General features: G+C 54.5%; 1 protein-coding gene across 1 annotated transcript; it reads left to right on the top strand.

Moving 5' to 3' along the window:
* Positions 1 to 846: 846 nt before the first annotated feature.
* Positions 847 to 7,534, top strand: CACNG5 (calcium voltage-gated channel auxiliary subunit gamma 5). The gene is made up of 5 exons (XM_065897488.1): positions 847 to 1,042; positions 2,528 to 2,614; positions 3,531 to 3,671; positions 6,938 to 7,083; positions 7,277 to 7,534. The coding sequence occupies exons 1-5, from the start codon at positions 847 to 849 to the stop codon at positions 7,532 to 7,534; spliced, it is 828 nt and encodes a 275-aa protein (XP_065753560.1).
* The last annotated feature ends 19,343 nt before the right edge of the window (positions 7,535 to 26,877 follow it).

Raw genomic sequence — 26,877 nt, 5'->3', positions numbered from 1 at the left:
TGGGCAGGTGTGGTAGGTGTTCTCATGGCTCACCTTACGTAGACACTTAGCCTCACTCTGGCTGGCTCAGAGCCAGCTCCGGCCAATACCATGTGTTGGGCAGACAGGAGTCAGATGGCTTCTGATGAGGTGGGCTCAGGAGGCCCGTTGAGCTTGGACTGTGGTGTGGCTTCTTTAGCGGGGTGGACCCAGATCTACAACCGATTGGAATCCTTGCGGAAGACACTTTCCCAAGAAGCCTCTCTGCCACCTGCCGCGTCCCCTCTGGGTCCCGCTGCTCCCTGCCAGGTGTCCTTGGGCCTCTCGACACGGAGAAGCCCACAAGGCAGACTTCAGGCCTCCATCCCTCCTCCCTGCTCCCACATCCTTGGGCGGGTCTCCCCCACAGACCCATCAAGCTGTATTTTCATTGCTTTGGGGGTGGGGGGCGCTTTGTCTTGCAGAAGGGAACTCTTCAAGGGCAAGGATGGGGTCACAATCATCCTTTTGTCTCCACGTTGGGTACAGTGGGTTACTGAATGAGTGAATGGATGAATGGCGTTATCCAGCAAGGGGGACTCCCAGAGAGGACAAGGGGGCCCCTCACAGTGGCCTGTCAAGAAAGCTGTGCGTTCCTGATGGGGGGAGGGAGGTGGCCTGTCTGTCACCCATGGCCTGACTTCCAGGGAGCCGGCCCGCTGGTCTTCATTCATCCATTCAGCCCGGCTGGGTTGACTTTAGTTGCCGCCCAGGGCCCCTCCTCGGAGCCGTGGCCACTACTGCCGGCTCACCTGCTGTCCTGCCACCAGAGCCCACTCCCTGCTGGTGGCATCGTGGCCGCAGGCCCCCGCTGGATTGTCCAGGAAGATGGGTGCCTGCAGGAGAAAGGCCCTGACCCTGCTGAGCAGCGTCTTTGCCATGTGCGGCCTGGGCCTGCTGGGCATCGCGGTCAGCACGGACCACTGGCTGTACCTGGAGGAGGGAGTGGTCCTGCCCCAGAACCAGAGCACCGAGACCAAGATGTCCCTGCACTCAGGCCTGTGGAGGGTCTGCTTCCTCGCAGGTAAGGGCGCCCAGGGCTGGGGACAGCCCTGCCCCCAGAGGGGAGCAGCCACCATCTCACACCCCCCGGGGAAGCGACGTCCCTGCTGGAAGGAGGCTGGTCACCGTGGACGATGCTCATGAGCTCTGGGCCTGCTCCCTCCAGTGGCCAGGATCCACTCCAAACTCAAGGCCTGAGTCTCCCTGTCCACTTGGGCAAGTCCTCTCACCCCTGGGACCTGGGTCTTCCCACCTGGAAGATGCCTGTGGTCCCGCTGTCGCCACACCACCCACCCCCGGCTGAGAGAGGTGGCCTCAGCTCCCTGAGTCCTCCGTCGCAGTGCCTCCCCCTTGACTCTGCAAGGCAGGCCCTGTTATCACGTCCACCTCACAAATGAGGGCAGGAAGGTGCAGGGAGGTGAAGCGCCGGCACAGTCATGTTCTGGTGAGGGCCCTCTTCCCTCCTTCTCCCTGTGTCCTCATAGGGCAGCAGGGGGAGAGGGAGCCCCGCGGGGTCTCTTTTAGAAGGGCACTAATCCCATTCATGAGGGCTTCACCCTTGTGACCTGAGTATGAGGATGGGAAATTCTTAGCACTTTCTCTGTTCCTATGTCTGTGAAATGGCAGGGAGAAAACGCAGGTGCAGGTCTTTGCAAGTCTGCCAGATGATGCAGGCCTTGATCCCGCCCATCAGGGCCTCCTGCCCACTTGCTAGGGCTTCTCTGGAACCCTTGGAGTTGCTACTCCAAGGGCTCTGTCCTTTATCCCTTCATCATGACCCGGAACCAGGCTGCACGAGAAGAGCCTCTCTGTGCCCCGTGAGTCTGGTCAGAAACACCACAGTGGGGTCGTGGAGCCTTTCTTGGAGGGCTCTGTAACCCATGTGTGCACGGGACACAGGGAACGCTTGTTCCTCCCAGCCTCATGGTAGGGCTTTGGTGGTTGGCGCCCACCCGTATTTAGCAGGGAGGACCCTGGAGGCCTGGCCTCCCCGTGACGTGTTGAGTCTACTTTGGGAATGGCACCCCACACTGACCTCACCTCCCAGTGGCCAGACTGTGTGGCATCCGTCTCTGCTTAAATCTGAAGCAGAGTTTGAAGTCACCAGGGTCTGGTTGCCAAAGTGGTCGACAAGGCTTTGAGGGTTCTGCTCCATGACACCCACACTGGGGCACCTAAGCCAACCACACGCCATCCTTGGTGGAGTCTGTCCCAAAGCCACAAGACGGCCACCGGACATCTGACTCTACCTTGAGTCTGCAGTGATTGCTTTTCATGCAGCTCTCGGTGCTTCTCTGGGAAAGATGTGATGTCAGGACGGGTGTCCACGCCTGCTGTGGGCCACCAGCTGGGGACGGGGCCCCCTAGGGTTTGAATCCAGCCCAGGTGTAAATACACAGAGGGTCAAACATCCTAGAAGCACCTGGGAATACCATTTGAATTTGTTAACTTCAAATCCGTGTTCAGAAGGACCCAGAGTGTACGTAAGTGGCTCTTGTCTCCATAGGTGAGGAGCGGGGACGCTGCTTCACCATAGAGTATGTGATGCCTGTGAGCACCCAGCTCGCCTCCGAGTCCACGGTCAACGTGCTAAGTAGGTGCCTCCAACTTTCCAGCCTGGGCCACGGGCTGGGCAGGGCAGAGCAGGGCAGAGCAGGGCAGAGGGAGGAGGCGGGGGACTGCTTGTTTCCCAAGAGCCGATGCCCTGAGACGCAGATGCTTGTGCTGGCCGAGCTCACAGAGCTCGCTCTGCCAGTTATTTATCCAGGGTGGTGACAGGTTGCTGGAGTCTCCCATCGCTGTGACCCTGGCAAGCAAGAGGGCATCCATACCCAGTGACTTCCTCTGTTTGGGATGCTCTAACAAAATAGCGCAGGCAAGGCAACTTAGAAGCCACAGAAATTTATTTCTCTCAGCTCTGGAGATTAGAAGTCCAAGATCAAGGCGCCAGCATGGTCACGTTCTGGTGAGGGCCCTCTTCCTGCCTTCTCACTGTGTCCTCACATGGTGGCAGGGGCGAGGGTGCTCTGGGTGTGTGTGTGGGGGGGGGGGTCTCTTTCATAAGGGCACTAATCCCTTTCATGAGGGCCCCACCCTCGTGACCTAAGCACCTCCCAAAGGCCCCACCTCCTATACCATCACCTTGGGTGTTCGGTTTAGCAAGTGAATTTTGGTGGGGGGGCGGGGGACACAGACGTTCACACCATAGTACCCAGGGAACTGAACCAGGCTCTCTGGCCCCCAGCGAGACTGACATCATGGCCTTGGCCTCACCAGAGCTGGTTCAGACCCATGTGAACCTGCAGTACAGTTCTGAGTTAGCATAGGCCCTGAAGGCTAAGGGCCAAGGAACGAAAGCCCCACCAAGGAGGGGATGGAGCCCGGGCTGCTCAGGCAGGGCGGGGCTTGGGGACCAGCTGGTGTACACTGCCAGGAACACTTGACTCGGGAAGGTGAGCACTGAGTGAGGCTACTGGAGGCTGACGGCATCCTTCCATCCCCTCGGTCAGAAATGATTCGCTCGGCCACGCCGTTCCCCCTGGTCAGCCTCTTCTTCATGTTCATCGGCTTCATCCTGAGCAACATTGGACATGTCCGTCCCCACAGGACAATCCTGGCCTTTGTCTCCGGCATCTTCTTTATCCTCTCCGGTAAGTAGTGCCGTTTACTCTGCACTTCTGACATTTGATTCCTAAACCACCCTGCTCTGGGAAGCTCTGGTCCCAGCTGCGGGTCAGCCTCTGCACAGGACCCGCCGCGTCAGTGGCTCAAGCACAACTGAGTCCGAGCTGGAGGAGGGTTCCGAGGACCCGGGCCCGTCCATCACCTCTGGAGGAGCAGTGACCTGACAGCTCCCCCTGGGCAGAGCTGGGATGAGAACCCAGGGTCCTCCTCATGCCATACCATCACTGACGCTTTCCCCTAGTTCCCACTGGTAATGAGTATTCCTTTTTCCTTTTGAGGGCTATGTCTTTGTGTGTTTACATGAAAGAAATACAATCTGCCTTTGGAACGACGGCCTTTTCATCTGCCATCCCACAGCCATCCTCTAGAGACCCCCTACCCCCTACCCTGGGCTACCCAGGCCCCTTCAGCATGGATCTGTCCTCCTGGACCAACCCCAGACTGTACTCGATCATTCACTCTTTCTTTCGTTTATTCCTGTGCTGACTCATCCACTCGTGTATCTCCCAGGCCTTATCACTGGGAGCTGGGCTCTCTACCTACAGAAAGGGCAGTGTATTAGGGGACATAAACAAGTGGGCAGGAAATGTGGACCCTGCCTGACAAGGGCTCTGACAGCGTCAGCAAGGACTGTTATGGGGGCCAAGGGCAGTGGCGGAAACTCAGACCAGGAGCTGGTCAGGGACGGCCGCCAGGAGCAGGCGAGATGGAGAGTGAGTAGGAATTAGGTAGAGTGTGAGGTTGGGGTGGGCGGAAGGGAGCCTGGAGGGAAGAGAGAGGATGGAGGCCAGGGGACGCTAAGCTCAGTCGTGACTCGTGGTGGCAGGAGCGTCAGGAGGATGTGGTGAGAGGTGGGGGGGCGGCAGCTGAGGTCACCTTGTTGGGGACTTTGTGAGAAGCCTTGGGAGGATTTTAAGCCGAGGAAGGATATGACCAGATTTGGATTTTAGAATAATCCTTCTGGAGAGTGAGGGGAGGAAGGAAGCAAGACACGGGGCAGGGAGAGCAGGCGAGAGGCTACTTCAGTTGTGCAGGAGGGAGGGGATGGGTAGGGGCTGGCAGTGGGGAAGAGAGAAGGGAGAGGCTCCTGGACACCTGGGAGGTAAGCTCAGTAGGACGAGGCCTGGGCTTCAGGGGAGGAGCCGAGGGCCAGCACGGGCTCTGCTCAGGCCCTGGGTGGGCGGTGCACTGCATCCCTCATCCAGGGGTCACAGGAGAAGCAGCAGATTTGGAGCCAAGATCATGAACGTAGAGTGGGAAATGCAAAGTTTGAGGTGCCGATGTGACAGCTGGAAGCAGCGCCCAGATGGCTGCTAGGGGTCAGGGTTTGGGGATCCTGGGAGTAGAGACACCAAAGGTGCAGACGGAGCTGTTGGCCTAGGGACTAGGGGAGGGAATCAGACGTGGAGGAGATTACTGCAGCGGGTGTGCAGAGTGAGCGGGAAGAAAAGGTGGTAAATGAAGGGCGGCTCTTTCTCCCTTTCAGGGTGTCCTCTGCGTTTTCATAAGCACCTTTTCTTAATGCATCGAGCCAAAGGCACGGCTCTCAGGGCATGGATTGTAGATGCCCTGGAGCCCTGGATTTGTTGATAAGAGAGGGGATAGAGATGGAAGATGGGTAGGTGGATGGCTTGAGTAATGGATGGATGGATGGATGGATGGACAGATGGAAAGAAAAGATGAACAGCTGCCAGCACCAGGCATTCTTGCTGCCGCCCAACTTCCAAGCCACTTTAGGTTCCTTTTCCCAACATTGTCTTGTCAATATAGCTTGGGAGCCAGGTGGCGGTCAGAACACTAGATGCCCAAGAGCTTTTCTTTCTTTCTCCTTCCTTCCATCCATCCATCCATCCATCCTTCCATCCATCCATCCATCCTTCCATCCATCCTTCCATCCATCCATCCATCTAACAAATGTTCATTGAGCACCTGCAGTGTCCTCAGCCCACCCTCTGCACCATGATGTTTCCACCTAGTCCAAGAGATACAGACCCAGGTTAAGCTCTTTATCTATCTATCAACTTCACAACAGTCAAGGCCACACAGCAGCTTCAAAGCACCTGAGGTTTTTCAGCGGCAGGCAGCAGGACCAGAGATCTCAGACTGAGCTTGGCCACATGAAGTGTTTTAATGACAGCAACAGACAGGGTTCCCTTGGGCCAGCTTCATTCCAGTGTGAGTTAAGTGCCAAGGAAGGCCTGAATCGTGCTTGTTTTCATGTAACATTCATCCTTCAAGATGCCCCAGCTTAATCATGTGAATGGAATTAAAGCTGAGCAGCTCAAAACACAGTAATTGGGCTTCCCTGGTGGCGCAGTGGTTGAGAGTCCGCCTGCCGATGCAGGGGACGCGGGTTCGTGCCCCGGTCTGGGAGGATCCCGCGTGCCGCGGAGCGGCTGGGCCCGTGAGCCATGGCCGCTGAGCCTGCGCGTCCGGAGCCTGTCCTCCGCAACGGGAGAGGCCACAACAGTGAGAGGCCCGCGTAACGCATAAAAAAAAAAAAAAAAAAAAAAACACAGTAATTAATTGTGTCCTGTTGCAGTTAGTCACTGATTGACGAGACCGATGCTCCGTCGGTCGTTCGCACAATGGCGGGAGGAGTTTAGGCAGCGCCGGCCCCCTGATGTAACGCTTGCCAGAGCCTGGGCCATCTCTCTTTGCCTCTCCTGCCTAACGATCTCAGTAACTGGCCGCACCGAGGGGCAGGTGGGCTGCACAGAGCCACAGTTACAAGACCATCTATCCAGGCTCTGGAGGCCCTGGCTATCTCTGCCAGGGGAGCCTGTGTTATCCCTCAGTTCAGCGGAAGCCACTTGCTAAAGTCAGTGGTTCACACCCTGAGTTCACATGAGCCTTGCCTGGGGAGCACTTGGGACGACACGGTGCCAGGCGCCAGCCCAGGCCACGTGACTCAGAAGGTCCGGGGATGGGGCTCATGGGACGCACATCTAACAGGTGGTTCCGGTGGGGGGGGGGGGGGGCGGTGAGAACCCTCGGGCTCACCGTGGCTCGGGAGGTGGCTGGACAGAAGCTTTCTCACCTGCAGCCGTCCGCTTTCTAGAAGGTAATGGTCTAAACAGGGCCTTCAGGAGGAGGGCTCCTGCCCTCCTTGAACTCCAGAGTGGGGTCATGGTCACCCAAGGCCGAGGCCTTCTCCCTGAACCCCGAGGGGAGGCGGTGCCCCATCGGCGGCTCCCCGGCTTCCTTGCCGAGCGCCCCTGCCCCCCTGCAGGCCTCTCGCTGGTGGTGGGCCTGGTGCTGTACATCTCCAGCATCAACGATGAGGTGCTCAACAGGACCAAGGATGCGGAGACCTACTTCACCTACAAGTACGGATGGTCGTTTGCCTTCGCCGCCATCTCCTTCCTCTTAACGGAGGTAAACCCCTCCCCGCAGGCGGGGCGGGGCGGGGCGCTGCCCCGGGAGGGGGCGGTGGAGGAGGCCACGCCCACCCTGGACCCACCGCTCCCCCGCCCTTAACTCCCGGGCCCCGCCTTCGGCCCCCCTCGAGCTGTGCTCCCGCGGCTGCGTCCACGGCCAGGCCCCGAGCACGAGCTCCCCCTGCCTGCAGAGTGCGGGGGTGATGGCCGTGTACCTGTTCATGAAGAGGTGCACCGCCGAGGACGTGTACAGGCCTCACCCCGGCTTCTACCGCCCGCGTCTGAGCAACTGCTCCGATCACTCGGGCCAGTTCCTGCACCCGGACGCCTGGGCGCGAGGCCGCAGCCCTTCCGACATCTCCAGCGACGTCTCCCTGCAGATGAACAGCAGCTACCCAGCCCTGCTCAAGTGCCCCGACTACCGCCAGGTGTCTTCCTCCCCCTGCTGAGTCCCCGCCCCGGACTGCCGTGCCCGGACAGCCTTCCCTGCCCCCGCTGCCCTTGGTCTACGGCCCCGGCTGTCCCCGTGCTTAGCTGTTTTCACCTGACCCGTGTCCCCTCCCTGCTCGCCCAGAGGAGCTCCTGCAGCCCAGGGTGGGTGTCGGGAGTCTGGAGCCAGCGAGCGGATGACGGGTTGAGAGCTGGGGGTCCCCCCACCTCTTGAGTGCCAGTCATTGGGCGCTCTCCTTCCCTGGAGGGGTGGGCCTTCCAGCTCTGTCTTCCCCGCCGCACCCAACGTCATGGACCCAGGCCAAGGCCAGCTCTGCGATGCCAGGTTCCTTCCAGAGACCCAGCTGGACTTGGGTGCTTGCCAACTGGCCTGGCCCTCGCGTCGTGATCTGGGCTATGGGGCCGGGAGGTGGCTCTGATACGGAGCTCTGGCTGCTTCAGAGTCGTCCAGCACTGTCCTTGTGAAGTCCTCTACCGTTTGTGGTCACCCCCCGTGTGCCCTGTCCACCTCCCCCCTGCCCCACGGCCTGTGGGTCTTCTTCCTCTTCTCCCAGCAGAACTCAGCTGCCCCAGCTTTGGTCCCCAACGGGCTGAGAGGGGTCTGAGGCTACCTGATGAAGTGACAAGGAGGTGTTAGTGGCTGATGGTGTCTTAATGTGCGTGGCCCGCAGTAACATATCTAACAAGGGCCTTTAATGCCTTAACCCAAAGCAGTGACTCTGACAGTGAGAACTGCAGAAGGTGGCTGGTCCGGGTTAATACTACCAAGCCCTGTTTCAGGCCCAGGGGATGCCGTCCCCACTCACATGGGCGATATTTCTGGTCCAGGTCCCTAAAGTCTACTCATGTAGACGGACGTCTATACCACCGAAGGAGAAAGAAGGCAGCTTTCAAAGAGGCTGCCTGGAATTTGGAGCTGGATTTGCTGACGCCTGAGTCTAAGCAAGCCAGACTCAGAATGACCCTGCTGCTCTCCTGAGGATGCCTGCCGACATCGGGGGCTGCCAGTTTAATCCTAATACAGGGCAGCATCTGCTTCCTGGGTCTGCGGCGTGTGTAGGCAGAGAGACGCCTCCAGAAGATGAGGTGGCGTGATGCCTGTTTTCCGGGCAGGAAACCTGAAGCCCCTTCCGTGAAGTTCACAGAGGGAAACGGGAAAGGCCCAGTGCTGGACGGGACCCCCTCAGGTCTCCACGCATCTTCTCGCACGCCCACTTTGGGATTTGAGGTTTTGAATAGCAGAACGACGCCAGGCTGTCTGCTGTGTATTTTTGCCACACCAGCTGTTCACCCTTTCTCTTGCTCTTTTTTTAAGATAGCATTCAGTTCTGGGTGCAAAAAGCCACCGTGGGCGACACGTGGGCTCCGGAAAGAAATACAGAAAACCGCACTTGTGGCAGGGGTGGCCTTCAGAAGGGGAACGCATTCGTTTGCTGGGGCTGCCACGGGCTGCGTGGCTTAAACAACAGACAATTATGTTCTCACAGTTCTGGAGGCCAGAAGTGCAAGATTGAGGTGTCAGCAGATCTGGATTCTCTCGAGGCTGTTTTCCTTGGCTTGCAGATGACCATCGTCTCCATGTGTCCTCACAGGGTCTTTTTCCTGCACGCCTGCATGCGCCCCTGGTGTCAGACTGGATAAGAGCCCATCCTAACAGCCTCATTTTAACTTAAATCATGTCGATAAAGGCCCTGTCTCCAAATACAGCCATATTCTAAGTCGTGGAGGGAAGGGCTTGAATATACGGATATGGAGCTTTGGGGAGGGGTTGGGGGACAGTTCCGCCCATAAAAGGCAGGTTGCCTCGTAGCTGGATTGTTCCCTTGTTCACAGAATAATAGAGGAGAAACGAGGGAAGCCGACTGTGGTCCCAGTCCTGCTACTGTCCCCGCGTGGGTCCTGGGGAAACCCCCTTCTGCTCCTAAACTATTTCCAAGCCCTCCTCCCTCACCTACCCCCAACTCTAATGATCCAGCCTCGTGTAGAAAGCTCCAGACAGCCCTCCTGTGTGACTGTTCACCCCTCCCCTGTACACTGATGGCAGCCGGAAAGCCCGCCTTCCGCTCCACAGGCACCTGCCGTGACTTGTATCCTTGGTAACCGCTTACAGCTTAACAAGGAAACCAGCGCGCCCGGCAGCAAAAGACTCGTTTAGTACACCTGGGGACCGTTAGGTAGCATTTCCAAACTGGACGGTTGTTTAGATGTGCTTTACTCCGATCGTTGTCAATGTAATGAGCTCCTCGGACGCACTTTTCTCTCCCTGAAGTGCTCCCTCTCTCTGTCCCTGTGCCAGGCTTGTTTTCGTGCACATGGAATAAATAGAATCCACTCCTGAACACAAGCTGATGGCTGACTCTGAGTGACGTCATTAGGACGGGCCTTCGCCGGCCTAGATGCTGGGCTGCTAGGTCAGGCAGCTCTTACCCTGGGAACATGCAATTTACACCCATCTTCGGGACAGGTTCTGGGTCCGTGTCTCCCCTCCTGGGTGACGGGTGAATGTATGAATTACTGTGCGACCGTGACAGTTTCTTTTCTGCCTATAAATCTCAGAACTGGGACCTTTGCAGCCTCTCCACAATCAAAAGATTTTTCTCAAACATTAAAGTGTATAAACTCAACTCATAAACCATAAATTTGGGGCCCCTTCCCCCATACACTTTCTGACCTTTTGTTTCCTCAGGCACTTAAAAAAAAAAAAAAAGACGAGTTTTTATTTTTTCATCCTCAAAATATGGGATGGAGAGACTAATACACCAGAGTCTGATGCATTATGGTATAAAACTACTCGGGGTTACCAGCCAGGGGTTGGGGACAATTCTGACGTTTGTTCCCTCTCACCGGGAACTCGCCAGCCTCCTTCTTCCTCCAGGGGTTGGTCAGTGCTGTCGCCTCACCCCCGGAGGTGATCTTCAAAGAAATGGTCGTTATCAGGGCTGCACGGAGTTGAGGGGAGCAGATGGGGGCAAGTCCACACCAGCTTATCAGTGATGGACCCGAGGAGCCCGTGTCAGGGAGCCCCCTCCTTAATGTTTGGGTAACTGTCCTTCCTCCCTAAATAAAAGTGGTGTACTGGGGTTCTCCAGAGAAATAGAACCAAGAAGACACATATATAGATTTATTTTAAAGAATTGGCTCCATGATGGAGACTTGGCAAGTCCAAAATCTGATGGGGGAGGCCAGCAGGCTGGAGACGCAGGGAAGAGTTGCAGTTTGAGTGGGAAGGCTGTCTACTGGCAGATTTCCCTCGTGCTTGTGGGAGGTCAGTTTTTGTTCTATTTAGGCCTTCAACTGATTGGATGAGACCCGCCACATTATGGAGGGCAATCTGTTTTACTCAGAGTCCACTGATTTAAATGTTCATCACATCGAAAAACACCTTCACAGAAACAGCCAGAATAATATCTGGGCAGCATGGCCCAGCCAAAGTGACACATGCAATTAACCCACACAAGTGGATAAAGGCAGGGGAAATAGCATTCCGCCTTAAGAATTGCAGAGTGGGTGGCAGGTGTGTGGATGGGGGAGTCAGCACGGCCACGCCAGGGGCACTGCTCCGTCACAGGCTGCCCCTCTGGCTGAGGCCATCTGCCTGATGAGTGCGTGGAACCCGTCTGCAGTTCCCCCAGCCTTGGCTCTTATCCCACACGCACCGAATGCACTCACACATGCTAATATGACGCTTGGGAAGTTAAGTCGCCTTTGGAACACAAACTCTCCAGGTCGAGAGCGGGTGCAGAAGTGGATGAATGAGTGGATTCTGCTGAAGGCACTTGTGCTCAGATGCAGACAGGCCAGGACCTAGGGGCCATGAGCTCAGCCACGGTGGGAGGCTCAGCGGCCACCATCTGCAGTGCCAGCACCCCCTGCTGGGTAGAGGGTGGTGAGCTGGACCCGGCCAGAGCCCCTCCCCTCCTGGCAGAACTAAGGTCCCTGGATTCCCACACACCCCTGCACTGGGATCCTAGCCCTCTGCTCTGTGACCTTGGACAGGTCACACCCTCCCAGGGTCCACCTAGGCTTTCTCTTGTCTGTGTAAAGCCTGAGCTCCCCATCTGTTCTGGAGCGAAGATTTTCTGCCTGGGTGGCCCTGCCCTGGGGTATTTGCACCCGATGAGCCCTCTGCCCTGCTCCTTCCAGGGCAGCAATAGACCCAGCGGTCAGAGGCCTGAGTTGCCCTCAGGGCGCCGCTCCACCCTCTGTGTGTTGCCGGCAGCCAGGGGACGTCAGTTTTTTCATTCATAGGATGAGAGCATTGGATAAAATCGTCCCCATGCTCTGCCCCCATGCTTCGTCTCCAGCTCTAAAGACTGCAGGTGTTAGAGGCAAAACCCAGCCAAGCCCAAATGAGGCACCCCCACCCCACCTCCTGCCAGGAACAAGCAGACAACACCCCAAAGACTGTGGAATTTGCATAAAAGATCGGATCCTCGAGGACCCCAAGGAAGAGCGAGGTCGGTATGGAGTGCACATGGCAGCCCCGGAGCAGCGGGAGGGACGGAGGACGTAGGGTCCAGCAGCTACCCAGTCCCTTCCTCTCAGCCACGGGGAAGGGGGAGGGGCTTCTCCACCCAGCTTCCGGTCCCCCGGACGGGCGTGATGGGGCGTACAGCCCTCGTTCAGCCAACTTCAGAGGCTCGGGAGCAGGTTCGAGGTCAAGTAGCACCACTTTCATGCTACAGGAAGGGCAGAAAGACGCTTCCCAGCTAGAAGGTACCCAAGTCGTGGCTGTGTCTGTCAGGAGCTGAAAACTTCCAGGTGGGAGTTGGGTGAAGGGAGGGAATCGGTGGTTCCCTATAAAAGTTCAGCCTAGAAAGGGTATGAAGAGCTCGGCCTCCGCCTTGGATCATCAGGCAAGGCGCCAGCCGGTTACTCCGGTGGGTTGCGGACCCCGGGGGTATGATCTCAGCTTCCTTTGCTGAGCCCTGTGCAGCCTTCCTGCAGGCTAGGGGCAGGCCCTCAGAGCTGGGCTTCGAGCCTCCACTGCCCCAGCCCCTCCCTCTGGGCCAGCTGGTAGGCAGCATACTTGGAGTCTCAGTTTCTCCATCCACGAGATGGGCAGCCTCCGCAGGCCCCCTTCCCTGAGAAGGAGTGAGTCCCAGTGAGAACCTAGATGGGGGTTCTGGTGGTGCCGGTGGAGGGGATGTGCTGGTGCGGGCAGAGTGCTGGCCTGGAGCCAGCAGCTCTGTAACCCAAGCTTCCTGGACTCATCATGCTGTCTGAGCCCTGCCCCCATCCTGGCATTCTTCCCACCCCTCTCCTCCCTCCTCAGCTGCAGGAGGAGTGGTTTGGGGCAGGATATCTGAAACCCCATTGCCCACTGAACCTGACCTTGAGCTCTTCCCCTTTCAAAGCTGGTGGCAACTGGCTTCCGGCCTAGGCACTGCAACAGATAGGACATCTCAACAGCAAGTAACAGTTGTGACTCAAACTGTGTTGGACAATAAAGCACTGATTTCCTTCACATCAGGAAGGCAGGAGTCAGTGTGGATTTAAGGACTGGCTGATTCAGTGGCTCAAGGATACCATCGAAAACCCAAGTTCTTTCCATCCCTTGGTTGTGCTATCCTTAGGGTTGGCTGTATCCTCAGGGTGGCAGCAAGATGGCAGCAGCAATTCCAAGGGTCACATCAAGATGCAACAGCATCAGGAGGAAGGAGGCTGTGTCTTCTTCTGTGTCCTTCTTAGAAGCAAAGGCAACTTTCTCAGAAGCAACCCAACCATAAGGCTCTACCTCATGTCTTATTGACCAAAACTGGGTCACATGCCCATTTTCAAACCACTGCCTGGCAAGGGGAGGGGTGAGTGTGCCCCAGCTACCTATTGATACATAACACATTAACCCAAAATTCAGGCGCTCAAGACAATCACAACTGTATCGGGATTATTTCTGACAGTTTTAGGGGTTGGCTGGGCTCAGCAAGGTGGTTTTCACTCAGGGTATCTCAGGCAGTGGCAGTGACCGTCATCTCCAAGGCTTCCTTGTTCATTTGTCCAGCAGTTGGACACTGAACAAGGTCCCGCTGGGACCTCAGTTACGGTCAGTGGCTAGAGACCCATGCACAGTCTCTTCAGAAGGCCTGGGCTCCTTCACAACATGGCAGCTGGCTCTTAAGAAGGAGCTTCCCAAGAGACAGACAGAAGCTGTATTGCCTTTCTTTAAATTTACCTGGGAAGCTACCTGGTGTCATTTCCATCATAATCACCAGACCACCCAGACTTAAGGGGAGGGAACATAGATCCTGCTGGTTCACTGTGTGAGAGCATTCCCACTGGGAGGGAAGAAGGAGAGATGGGATCTGTAATGGTAACCATCCTTGGAAAACAGGATCTGCTACACCATGATTGGCTTTGTTCTCCTGGCCCCGAGATTCTGACTTGGTGTTGAGGTGCAACCTGAGAGTCTGTTTCTCTGACAAGCTTCCAGGTAAGGTCAGGCTATGCGGTGCTCCAGGGAGCTGAATTGTTTAAAGCTCCCAAGGTAGTGATAACACGAAACAGTGTTGAGAGCCACTGGCTTAGATCTGCCTTGGACTTGGGAATAAAGCCCCTTCTCCTGAGTCTAGTCAGGGAGTCGTGGCTTCCCAGACGAAATGCAGGAAAGGAAGGGGAACCGGTACAAGGCCTTCTCGTTGCTCCTCCCGGGCCCCCCCAGGCTCCGCCTCCTTAGACAAGGCCCAGCGTTTCTGTCCCTGGACCCCTTCCCTGATGAGCTGGTGTTCACCGGGCTGCAGCAAGAGCCTGCCCGTGAGAGAGAGGACGGCAGCGCCCAGCACCCTGGAGCGATGTGCTCTCACCACTGCCAGGGCCCAGCGTGGGCCTCTGGCCCCAGTACAACTGATGGATGCTCAGAAACGACCTTGCAGTCTCAGGGCTCAGAGTGCAGAGTTTAACCCGATCCTCACCACTGATCTTTGAATAATTCATTCCATACTCAGCACTTGTAGGAACAAGGACTGAGGGCTTTGGAGGTTTCTGATCAGGCAACAAGGAGGCCACGTATCACAGTCTTCTCAGCAGATTGCACTCGGGTCAATGTTTATCTTAAATCCACTCGCATTCACACGTCAACCCCCTACTCCATTTCAGATACAAGAGAATCTGCATGAAAATGCTATGAAGTCTATTTTTTTTTAATGTAAATGGTAAAGTCCTCCTTGGATTAAGTTATTTTTATAACAAAATGGTACAAAGACTAAATTAAAGTCTAAACGCCCCCACAAGAGGCTCCAGGTGAGTACCACATATTAAATCCAAAGCAATTCTCGGTGCCCTAAGTGATTAAGGATTGGAAGAGGGCTGTCCTACAAGGTCAGTGATAGGTTTGGGGAAAATGGATTCGCCATCACGAATCCAGACACGCTTTTTTGCCAAGTTTCGTCTTGTTGTCAGTTTAAACACTGTGACTTCAGCTCCACCTCCAGCAGATGGGCGTCACCAGGTGTCAGCCTTATCAACAGGCATGCAAAGCCCTTTTTAGAGTGCTAGGCACATAGTAGGTGCTTTGCGAGCATTATCTCACTTAACACTCTCAATTCTGCACATAGAAGGACACTGAGACCTAGAGAGGGGTAGGAACTTGCTCACTATCACACAGATAGTATAACATTTGCAGTTCTCTGCAAGTCCTGTTTCAAATGGCTGGTGTCTGCAGTGCTAAACGCCCACCATGGCCAAAGCACCCACTTCCATAATCAGAGAAAGAGTCCAGATTCCATCCAAAGACAGAGGGCTTCCCTGGTGGCACAGTGGTTGAGAGTCCGCCTGCCGATGCAGGGGACACGGGTTCGTGCCCCGGTCCGGGAAGATCCCACATGGCGCGGAGCGGCTGGGCCTGTGAGCCATGGTCACTGAGCCTGCGCATCCGGAACCTGTGCTCCGCCATGGGAGAGGCCACAACAGTGAGAGGCCTGCGTACCGCAAAAAAAAAAAAAAATTCAAAGATAGAGAAGGAAAGCTCTCATTAAGTGGGAAAGAAAAGCGAGGTTTGTTCCCCTGAAAGCTGCTTGTTAATCCTAAGTCTTTGTCTCCCCTCTCTACTGATGCCAGCCTGCGTAGGAAAAGCTCACTGTTTCTTCCTTTACCCATACACAATACTTCTGACACCAGCTGTGTGGGGTTTTCCTGACACCAAACAACTCTCAGTGGCACCAGCTGAGTGTCCTACAATTCATCTCATTCCTGACACTCTGTAGAGTCAGCACAGACCCCACAGACTGAGGGCTCAGTCCCACAGGACTGCCCTCACCACTTCAGATGCCACTCACAAGACATAGGTCCCCAGGTGACCCACAACTTCTGTCTGACTTGGCTACAGGTTAGAAGTTCCCATGACTCTCTTCCTTGGGTCTGATCCCTTGCTAGAACTCAAGGAAACACTAACTTGCACTTACCAGTTTATTACATAGTATCGGACGTGAAAAAGGATTTAGATGAGCAGCCAGATGAAGAGATACAAGGGGTGAGATCTGGGAGGGGCCTGAGCACAGGGAGTGCTGTCCCTGCAGAGCTGGCATGTATCACCCTCCCCGCACGCAGGCATGTTCACCAACCTGGAAGCCCTCCAAAGCCCGTACTTTAGGGTTTTTACGGAGGCTGCGTCACTTAGGCGTGACGGATCATTAACCCGGTCTCCAGCCCCCTCCCCTTCTCAGAGGGTGGAGGGTGGTGCGGCTGAAAGTTCCCGGCTTCTGATCATGGATGGCTTGGCCTTTCAGGGGACCAGCCCCCATCCTGGAGCTGCCCAGGAGCCCACCCAGAGTGGCCTCATCAGAACAAAAGACACGCCGTTCACCCAGGAAATTACCAGGGTTCTAGGAGCTCTGTGCCAGGAACGGGGGGTGGAGACCAGTGTATGTATTTCCCGTTACGTCACACAACCAGTGTTGGAAGTGGCCGCAGAGCAAGTCCCGATCTTCTTGACTGAGGCGTAGTCAGTGGTGGACCCTCACCGCACTCTTTTTGCCTGTTAGTACGTGGAGGACTCGGCCCACGTGTGGACTGACCAGTGAGCGCGTGACCAGGGCCCGTCTGCCACATCCTCACAAGCTGATCCACGCGTCGGGCTCAGAACCTGGGGATGAGCTCACGGCCGACTCTGGCCCCCAGATCTCATTCTCCCAGGACACCTGGGGCAACGGCCGCGGGCAGTGAGACCCCGCCGGCTGGCTGGAAACATTTTCGTTTACTGAGCACATTTCTGGAAGCACCGTATGTGTGAGCTCTTGTCCTGGTGGCTGCGTGAGGTGCAAAGAAAAATGTGGTGTGTAAATGAATTCCCTTCACCACACTTAAACGCGACAAGTGCCACCTGGTTTTTCTAAATCAAATTAAATCTAACTTTGAGCCCCGACTCAACTGGCTGGTGAGAAATTCAAAGTCCCCGAGGGCGGCTCAGAAATCCAGCGGGGAGGGGACGTAGGGGCTGCCTGGTAGCTGGAAGTCATGGCCCCGCAGGGGAGGCGAGGGAGAGGCAGCGTCCTCGGTCCTGAGACACGGCTCCCCGCCCCCCAGGCTGCAAGGGGCTCTGGACTCTTGGAAGCCACCAGTTGCTCTTCCTGGCCCATTTCCTCCCCGGCCTGGGACTGTCCCACGGTGGAGGGCTTCCTTCCGACCTGCCGCCTTGGGAAGCCATTCCACCTTCTCCCTCGGTGGGTCCCCACAGACACGGTGCTGGATGATTTCTTCTGTTCCTGCCACTTCCTGTAATCCACCGGCAATAACACTCCTTCCGGAGGCTTGAAAACCCTGCTGTCTTTCTTTGTGAAGTTAGTGACCAATGATCGCCATGGCCCAAGTCCGTTATTTTACTGTGAAGGTTGCAAAACGCTGATGTTCTAACATCACCCTCTCTTCATTGATGAGGTGGAAGACGGCGGTCCCGAGAAACCGTTCCTCCTCCCTCGGTCATTACTCTGTAGCTGCATGTGCCCTGTTGTATACATGTGCCCAGTCCCCAGTGGGTGGACATTTGGGTTATTTCCAGTAATAACATCCACTACCGAAATTTTGCCGACCCTCCCCCAGAAGCCGCCCTTTGATCTTACCTTCATCTTGGAGACAAATCTCCCAGCCGTGAATATTAACATTGTTATTCTTTCTGGCCCCTGTGCTTTCCCTCTGCTCCAAGGGTATTAAGCAATCACATCACTGCTAGCTTCCTCTAAGAAGCCTGCCCTGATTAAATGGCTCAGGAACGGCTACTTCTCTGTCAGCTTTTGGAGATGGCCAGAGCAAGGCTACATCATTACCGGGGGCGGGTGTCAAGTTCGTGTCACAGGGCAACGTTGCCAGGGCCCACGCACCCACTACTCCTGACCCCATGCGGAGAAGGGGCCTTTCCTGGGGGCCCCTCTAGCTGTCAGTCATCAGCTCCTGAGGCCCAGGAACAATGCAAGTGGATTATGGTGAATAGGGAGCTAAAGCCACCTCTGTGTGGGAGAAGGTGTTATAATATAAGGCTGTCGCCAAATTAACGTTATCAAACAAACGTGCAAAAACAGCAGCCGTCATTACTCCCAGACAGTAGCTCAATCTGGAGATCTCAGCGCCGTTTTGTGCCCTAAACACAGGACTGTCTCTGCTCCTGCCCCTCTGGTCCTTCCGGAAAGAGGCCCCAAGCCATCTCCCAGAACCTCTTTGTTTCCTCGGGAAAGAAAAAAGGGTGGGAGCTAAGATTTGTTCGGCACCCACTATGTGCCAGGCCCTGTACACACGGAACTCCACTGAATCCTCAGAATACTCTAATGAAGGAAGCGTTGTCATTCCCATTGGACAGATTAGCAAACTGAGTCTAGGAGAGATCACGGAACTTGCCTTCTGCTCACTGGGCTTGTAGGTATGAAAGCCTGGCTTTGACCAACCCCCAAGCCCATGCCCGTTGCCCTTTGCTGTCTGCTCTGCTGCTCCAAGTGTTCCTGGAACAATATCTCCCCAGCCTCCCCTCCCCCTCTCTACAGACACCTCACATCAAGGTGCCTGCCTAGGGCGATGGCTTTCAGAGTTGGCTGTGTCCCAAGCAGGCTCTGTGTCTCTCTGCTCATGGCCTGTGCACTGCTTCAGCTCAGCCCCACGGCCAAGATCTCTCCCAGGAGACAGACCTGGGGGATGGAGGGAGGAGGGGGCTCCAGCAGAGGCTGGCCTTCTGGCAAGTTGGCTAGGGGACACCAGGTCCTGGCAGGGGGGGTAGAGGCTCAGGAAGGGGTGGCCCAAGCACAGATCTGCCTGGTCACCAGGCTGGCCTGTCTGGTGACGGTGGCCCGTGATGGCTGGAGCAGGTGCAGTGTCCTCCCCCTGACCAGCAGGTGCCTTCACCTCTGTCAGCCTCCACCTAACCCATCAGATGGAGGTCAGACGCCCGCCTCTAGGTTACATGTTAGGAGCGTGACAAGGATTCTGCCAAGGATGCGTGTATATGAGGTTGTCATGGGTCTGGTGGGCAGGGCCACTGAGGGCCGTCCCAAGAGCAAGCTCTGGGCTGGAGCTGGGGCTGCGGACGGCGGCGGAGAAGCCCAGATCTGGTCCCTTTGTTCTCAGCACGTTCACGGCTGAGCAGAGCTCATGACCACGATGCAGACCGCGCGGCGGCTATTACTACCAAGCGGTGGACCCCGGGAGCAGCGCCAGCGCCCCCTTCAGTGAAGAACCTTCCCTGCCACTGGGAGGCCCGTGACCAGACACTAAGGCGCCCCACTCCCCCCACCCCACCCCACCCCACTCCCACCCCCACCCCCCGCCTTTGGGAATTGCCTCACCCGCTGTCACACCCTTCCCGGGCGGCCCGCATCCCTGACAGCTCGTTTTGGGGGGATAGAAAGGCTTGGCTCTGCGGGGCTACTCAGGCTCCCTTGTTGGGGGGCAGGGGGGGCGTGTCTGCCTGCCTCCAGCGCCCCCTGGCGGTCGGGCCCCAAAGCACGGCCCTGGGCCCACGGATACACCCCGAACCCCTGTGCTTCCCCGGGAATCCCACCTGCAGCGCGCATCGCTGTAATTATACAACTGCTGCTAAAACCTCCGGGCGGTGCCTTCCGGTGAGCCGGGCCGACCGGATTCTCAGGCAGCGGCGGGAACGTGCCTTCGGAGTGGGTCAGGGGCCCAAGCTGGGTCCATTATGGTCCCTCACACCGGACGGACCAAGGTGGGGTGCCCCCTGCCGCCCCCAGGAGGGCAGCGCAACCTAGACCGATTTCCCGCGCCGGGCAGACGCTTCCCCGGGCCTGCATCTCAGGATGTCCCCGGCGTCATGATGACGCCCCCGCCCCCCGCAGAGGGGGCTCTGGAGTCACCTCTTGAGTAGCCGATGCCCTTTGCCGCACGCAGTTCTAAGCCTCAGGTCTCTGCAGTCCGCCGGCTCTGCTCCGCCCTTAGGGGACCGCGCCAAAGAAACCCTGCTTCGCAGCGCCGCAGCTGAGAAGAGCCGTCGCTCCCCACCGACTGGTCACCTCTTCCCCGCGTGAACTATGTCCCGTTCCCCTTCCCCATCTGTAGGCGCTGTGGCTCTGGGATATTTCATCATCCTGGTCGCTGCCCTCTGTAGACCCTGTACGATTGCAATGTCTTTTTTTCCTTGAAGAATGTGCTGTATTAACAGGCATTACATGACAGGGAAAAGGGAAGGGGGCCCGCAGTCAAATAAATATAGGGAATACCGGTTACGCCAAATCTACAAGTCAAAGTTTGTCTAGGTAGCTATAGACCATCCTTCTCTAAGATCTTCCTTGAGGGCCCTACAAGGGAACCACTAAACCACGTGTTCTTAGGAGAGGTGCAAGTGGTTAAAATGTATTTTTGATAGATGAAGGTGAAAGTGTGGAAAAGTTTTTGACAGTCACTTTTAAAAGCTTTAAACCAAGGGAAAGGGGTTCTTAAAGAATTGATTCAAAACTCCAGCACCGATTGCTGGAGACCATCATTGCCCTCCGCGTGGGCCTTGTGCATTTGTCTGTTCGGTTTGTCAAGAAGATGACATAAACCTGTAACCTAAAGCGATTTCCCGGCCTTAAGCCGATCTATAGCAGCCTGTACCTGGAGTATTGGTTTGGGGAGTTGAAAGTCTGTATGTGACATTTACCCCCTGCCTTTATCAAATTATTCACTTGTCCATTCAACCTAGAACTTGCACCCACAAAGAAGCATTTTTTGTTTTTCAAATTTCGAATGCTTCTCCAATTTTATAAGGAAAAAAAAGCTAACAACTCTGCCCTCTTATGGCCAATGTATTGATTTCCTTCTCTTTAATACATTGCCTTGGGATAGAAAGGAACAAGCTTATTCCCTTTGTGACTTTGACATTGCCTCATGTGCATTTGCTTCCGAATAACGGACATCGGCTTGCGGATGTGCAGAGGAACCTGTGAACATTTGGGCTGATTCCAACAAAAACATCTCCTAGTGACACTTTGCCAAGCCTCCCCTATTTTCGTTTTCTTATCTTTGATCTTATCTTCATTTTCAAGACCTGTGTCTGAGCAGGGAACAACAATGTTGTTACGCTTTCTGGTCCCTGTGATTTCCCTCTGCTCCAAGGACATTAAACGTATCGCAAGCTTCCTCTAAGAAGCCTTCCCTGGCTAAATGGCTCAAGAATGGTCACTTCTTTGCCAGCTTTGGAGAGGCCCAGAGCAAAGCTGGCAGCCCATTTCCAGGGAGGTGTAATAGCAGTAGTCTGAGAGATGCTGCCGTGTTTCCCTTAGATTTTAGAATGTCCTGTGGCACCCCCGGGAGTTCACTGCAGTGCTCTGGGGCACCACAGTACACAGTTCGGGAACTGTGGTCCCAGGGCAGTAAATTGGTGGTTCGATGCCCCATCACCCTTGAACTCTTACTGTGCATTTCCTGCAGAGGTGGACATTGCCCTACACAGCCCAGTGCAATCACCACCGTGGGGAGTTAACAGTGACACATCACTACCGTTCAAGAGCCACCATGGAGGGCAGTATAAGGGACCACAGTGGCCTAAAGGAGGAGTGACCAGGAGGGCGAGTGGGGCTCTTCGTTTAGGTGAAGGGGGAATGGGAGTGCCCTGGTAGGAGGGGCTTTCTAGCCACACCATGCAGAGTGGGGAGCTCTGTGCATTTGGGAATCGTGGGTTCACTGGGGCACAGAGACTAGAGACATAGGTTGGGGCCAGAAACCAAAGAACTTTGAACTCCAGACTAAGGATTTTGGATGTCCTTTTGGAGGCAGTGGGGAGCCAAAGAGGTTTCAGGCCGGACTCATTTTTTTTTCATTGAGGTAGAATTGACATAACATTATAATAGTCTCAGGTGTGCAAATGTAATGACTCGATATTTGTATGCACTGCAAAATGATCGCCACAATAATTCCGAGGTAACATCCGTCACCACACACAGTTATACATTTCTTTTCTTATCACGAGGACATTCACGGTCCACTCTCCCAGCTACGTTCAAATATGCAGTGGAGTGTTGCTAACTAGAGCTGCCACGCTGCACGTTACGTCCCCAGGAAGTATTCATTTTATACCTGGAAACGTGTACCTTTTGACCCTCTTTATTCATTTTATCCACCTCAGTCAACCCCCAATCTGTTCTCTATATCCATGAACTCAGCTTTTTGTTTGTTTGTTGTCTTTTTGTGGTTTTTGTTTTGTTATTGTTGTTTTAGATTCCATATGTAAGTGAAATCATACAACATTTCTCTTTTTCTGTCTGACTTATTTCACTTGGCATAATGCCCTCAGGGTCCATCCATACTGTCACAAATGGCAAGATTTCATTGCTTGCTATGGCTGAGGAATATTCCAGTGTATGTATGTATGTATATGTATGTATATGTATGTATGTGTATGTATGTGTATGCATGTATATGCATGCGTGTATATGTATGCTTGTATGTGTGTGTATGTATATGTATGCATGTATGTGTGTGTGTATGTGTGTATATGTATGTATGTATGTATACACCACATCTTCTTTATTCATTTATCCATCAATGGACATCTAGGTTGTTTCAATGTCTTGGCTATTGTAAATAATGCTGCAATAAACGTGGGGATATCTATATAGCTTTTCAAATTAGTGTTTTCATTTTCTTCTGATAAATACCCAGAACTAAAATTGAATTGCTAAATCGTATGGTAATTCTGTTTTTAATTTTTTGAGGACCCTCCATACTGCTTTCCATAGTGGCTGCACCAATTTACATTCCCACAAACGTGTACTAGGGTTCCCTTTTCTCCACGTCATTGCCAACACTCGTTATTTTTTGTTGTTTGATGATGGCCATTCTGACAGGCGTGAGACGATCTCACTGTGGTTTTGATTTGCCTTTCTCTGATGATTAGTGATGTGGAGCATCTTTTCCTGTACTTGGCCATCTGTATGTCTTCTTTGGAAAAATGTCTATTCAGATCCTTTGCCTATTTTTTTTGATTTTTTCTTTTTTTTTGCTGTAGGTTGTATGACATTTTTGACAATGGTCCCCCAGGCCACAGCCCGGATCAGGGGAGGAGCAGGGAGAGAGGCTGGGCTACGAGACAAGTGGGAGGCTGTTCACCTGCCCAGGTGGAGCCGACTGGAGGCCCGATGGGGATGGAGGGGTGGTCACCCCTCAGAGAGCCCGGTGCTGGTGGCTTCTTATCCCACCCAGGCCCATGAGGATGGAGGCCAGTCCTCTGCTTCGTCTCACGAACTGCACAGCTCACCTCACGGCAGGAGATGCTCCGCACACATGTACTTAATGATCTCAAAGCAGACCTGTCCAGATGCGGATTTGAGAACCTAAACGAAGCAGCATCGAAGAGGTCAGCTCTCAGGATGCATAACATCACGGTTAATTCCGGAAGGTCTGAAGTCAGACGGCTTGTGTTTGTTTCCAGGCACCATCGTGCTCTCCCTTTTCCTCACCCACCGAAAGATAGTAAGGATCACTCTCTGGGTTGTCATGGGGATTAAATGAAGACACTGGTGTAGGGTTCTTAGCCAGCACCTGGCACAGAGCAATAGTAAAATAAATGTTAGCTAATGTCGCACCTCTTGAAAGATCTGTGTCCTGACGAAGGGGTCACTTTCATCAGAGGCAATAGCAGGACCAACAATTTGTTTAATCAGTAAATTCTTAAGAAATAGGATGTTGGGCTGGGCTCCAGGAGCTTGGATGGAGACGGGGAAGGGGCAGGATGGGGAGCTAAGGGGCGGAAAGATTCCGGAAGGGAGGCTGGCATCCAGAAGCCAGCAGAGTGGTCAACAGATGCTTTGACTCGAGGGGGTGGGCTGAGGGGCAGAGACTAAGGAGAGGCCATGGGCGGACCAGGCTGCAGCACACCAGATGATGCTGTGGGCAGAGTCGGGAGAGGCTGGCAGGCGTGAAGGGGGGAGGGAGGGATAGCGTGAGACAGAGTCATGTGTCTCCCATTCACTCCGAGCACAGAAGACCTTCCCATTGATCCCCGGGGTCCTCGGGACTCAAGCCTGGGGTTCAGGCTCAGGGTGGACCCACCCCGGGAACCTGGGGAGAGGAGAAAACAGCCCCGGTGCGATCTCAACTCCCAGGGAGTCTGCTGGTGTGCTCCGACACAGGGGGGAAGCTAGACAGAAAGGAAGCCATGCCTTCAGCCTTTCCCGGTTGCAGTCATTGGTACACGCTCCTTATAGGAGGAAGGGCTTTCCTTTGGGACAGCAGTCCAAAGAGGATTGAATTCATTTCTTTAAAAGAAGCACCAAAAGCCCACCATAGTTCACATAGTTCAAACGCATTTACCTGAACAGACAGAACATTTATAGCAGGAAGAACACACACACACACACACACACACACCCAAATGCCAAGCTTCCAAAGGCAGAGCAGGTGTGTCCCGCTGGGAGAACGGTGCAGTCAGGAGGCTGATAATTAAGCTGCAGATATGTATGGAGACAGTTCTTTGGCCAGAGAACGTTGCAGATTGCTCTGAAATCCCATCATCTCTAGCTAGAAAGAGGAAAAATGTGGAGAATCTAGCAATTACCTCTGAAAGCTTACCCGGTGATGGGCGGAGGGAAAGGCGGGGAGAGGACAGGCCCAGGGCACCAGGTCTAAGCCGGTGTCTGGGGCAGCGGGAGAGGAGGCTGGGGGCAGGGCGGGGCGGCAGGGCTGCAGGCTCTCCCATTTGGGGCTCACAACCTCGGATGCGGGCATGCACCCGTCCCCCGCTGCAGTCTTTCTGTCTTTGAGAGTGAACTTCTCAACAGCAGAGACCCAGCTCTATGAATTCACAAACCATGACTTCCCAGGAAGTTCCCTGCCTTAAAGAGGCACATCTGTAATTAACTCGGGGGTCCATTTAGAGAAACAAATTCTCCGCAGCAGGGCCCAGCTGGTTGCCATGGAAACGCCCAGCGCACAGATGTAGGTTCTGGCGTGTTCTGGGATGGAACGTAACCGCCCTGCTCTTCTGATGCAGCCATCTTGGTGCTGTGGACACTGACTGTGGCTGAGAACCAACAGCTTCAACTTTCAGATACTGTCCACTAGCGAGTGAGGGTCAACAGGGGATGGGAGAGCTAGACATGGAGGTTGTAAATAGAAATTTAAAGGGCTGAGCCTAAAGGGGCAGCTGAGCTAGTGGGGCCAGTGACGAGGGAAGGCTTTCCCGAGGAAGTGGCATTTGAAACCCAGCCCCGACAAGTAAGAGTTCCTGGGGAAAGGCCTCGGGCAGATGCTTCCAGGCTGGCAGCGGCCCGCGCAAAGGCTCTGAGATGTGTTTGAGAACTTGAAGGAAGCCCAGGTCAGCGAGCAGGGAGGGTGGAGGGGCTAAGAGACGGCGTTAGGGACAGGGGAAGGGTGCAGATTATAACTATTGGGCACACTACTTGGTATTTTTTGGAGAGGAAAAAAAAGCACTTTACAGAACCATTTTCCATAAAAATGGTCAAGTCAAAACTTCCCATACCAGACACTAGTTCACAAGGGCCTGTTCCAGTCCTTCTCTACCGGGTGTTCTGAGTTAATTGTCTATTTCTGAACACTCTGCAGGAGAACTCAGCAGAGAGCAATGTTGTCACGTTTTTAGTGTGAATTTTGTGTTTATTCTGAATTATTGCCCCAGAAAAAGGTGGAGAATCACTCACACGTGTTAGGTGTCAGCCACCTGCCAGGTGCTGGAGGGGCCACTTCAGGTGTATGGTCTCCAACCTTCTCTTCAGAATGACCCGATGGAATAGTGATTCTTTTTTCCACTGCATTCATGAGAAGTTGGAGTTTGGGAAAAAACAAATAACTTGCCCCAAACCACCCAGCCTGCAGGTGGAGGGGCCTGACTGCTGTCACGCTCCCAGGATCACCTGCCACCCTCAACTAAGCTTTAACCTAATTGAAAGTTACCTGTTGAGCGCCCACTGCGCGCCAGAGGCCGTTCCGGCGAGAGCCCCCCCAGGAACGGACCTTCCAGTGGGCGGGGCTGGGGATGGAACCCGGTAACACACACCTGAGGTAGGTGCAGGTGCGATGAGGCCCATAAAATAGGATCAGGGCTAAGAGAGTGGGGGCGGCCTCTCTGAGGGGGTGGCATTTGGGTTGAGCCCTGTACGGTAGGGGACATTTGTGGAATCTGTTAGAAATAAAGGTTTGGATTAAGTTCAGAAAATGGTGGCATAACTCTCGGTGCGGAGCCGTTCGTTGTCTTAGCTACCTGCTCGGACACAAGGGGAGAGCGTCATCTAGCGGCAGGATCCCGAAACTGCATGGATGGCGCCTGCAGGCTCGGTGCATCTAACCTTCACACGCGCAAGAGAGGCCCAACCCTTTATAAGCCCCCCGCAATTCAGAGACTCTACGGTGGGTATTCTCGACCCCGAAACAAGTAAGTAAGTAAACAAACAAACAAGCCAATGAATGAATGACTGAATGAGTAAATAGACGAATAAATGAATAAATAAATTAAATAAATAAATCTCCAAGCCTCATGTGTGACTGTATGTGTGTGCACATATTTTTTTGGCCACATCTAGGTGTCACTTGTTAATATTATTAACACTTTTTCTGTAAACGAACTGACTGACTTGTTTACTGAAATGCATTTCATTTAAAAGAAAAATCTTTGTCAACCTCATGCAGTACATGGAAATCCAATATCGTGCCCAAAAGTAGAAAGTTATGATCAAGGCGAATCCACGGAACGTGGAATCTCATGGTTGACTTCTGGCCAGGTACTGCCGCCTCCTGAGCGCTCTGGACGCCAGGCCTTGCCCTGTTAAAGGGATAGGCTGGCAAGTACGTCTGGGATGTCAGAGCCAGAGGAGCAGAACCAAGCAGAACCCTTAATCGGAAGGGACGAAAGACACGAAGAGGAGAAAAACTTTCTCACAGGGAGATGGGTCTATTTAAGGTCAGGCCCTGCTCCACC

The sequence above is a fragment of the Phocoena phocoena genome, chromosome 19 (assembly GCF_963924675.1).
Source record: "Phocoena phocoena chromosome 19, mPhoPho1.1, whole genome shotgun sequence".
NCBI classification, from domain to species: Eukaryota; Metazoa; Chordata; class Mammalia; order Artiodactyla; family Phocoenidae; genus Phocoena; species Phocoena phocoena.
This window is presented reverse-complemented; position numbering and strand designations above follow the sequence as displayed.

Excerpts from the sequence above, each read along its gene's own strand:
- CACNG5 (XM_065897488.1), top strand. The coding sequence starts at position 847 with ATGGGTGCCTGCAGGAGAAAGGCCCTGACCCTGCTGAGCAGCGTCTTT. Across the intron at positions 2,615-3,530 it reads GTCCACGGTCAACGTGCTAA|AAATGATTCGCTCGGCCACG; the intron begins GTAGGTGCCTCC and ends CCCCTCGGTCAG. Across the intron at positions 7,084-7,276 it reads TCTCCTTCCTCTTAACGGAG|AGTGCGGGGGTGATGGCCGT; the intron begins GTAAACCCCTCC and ends CCCTGCCTGCAG.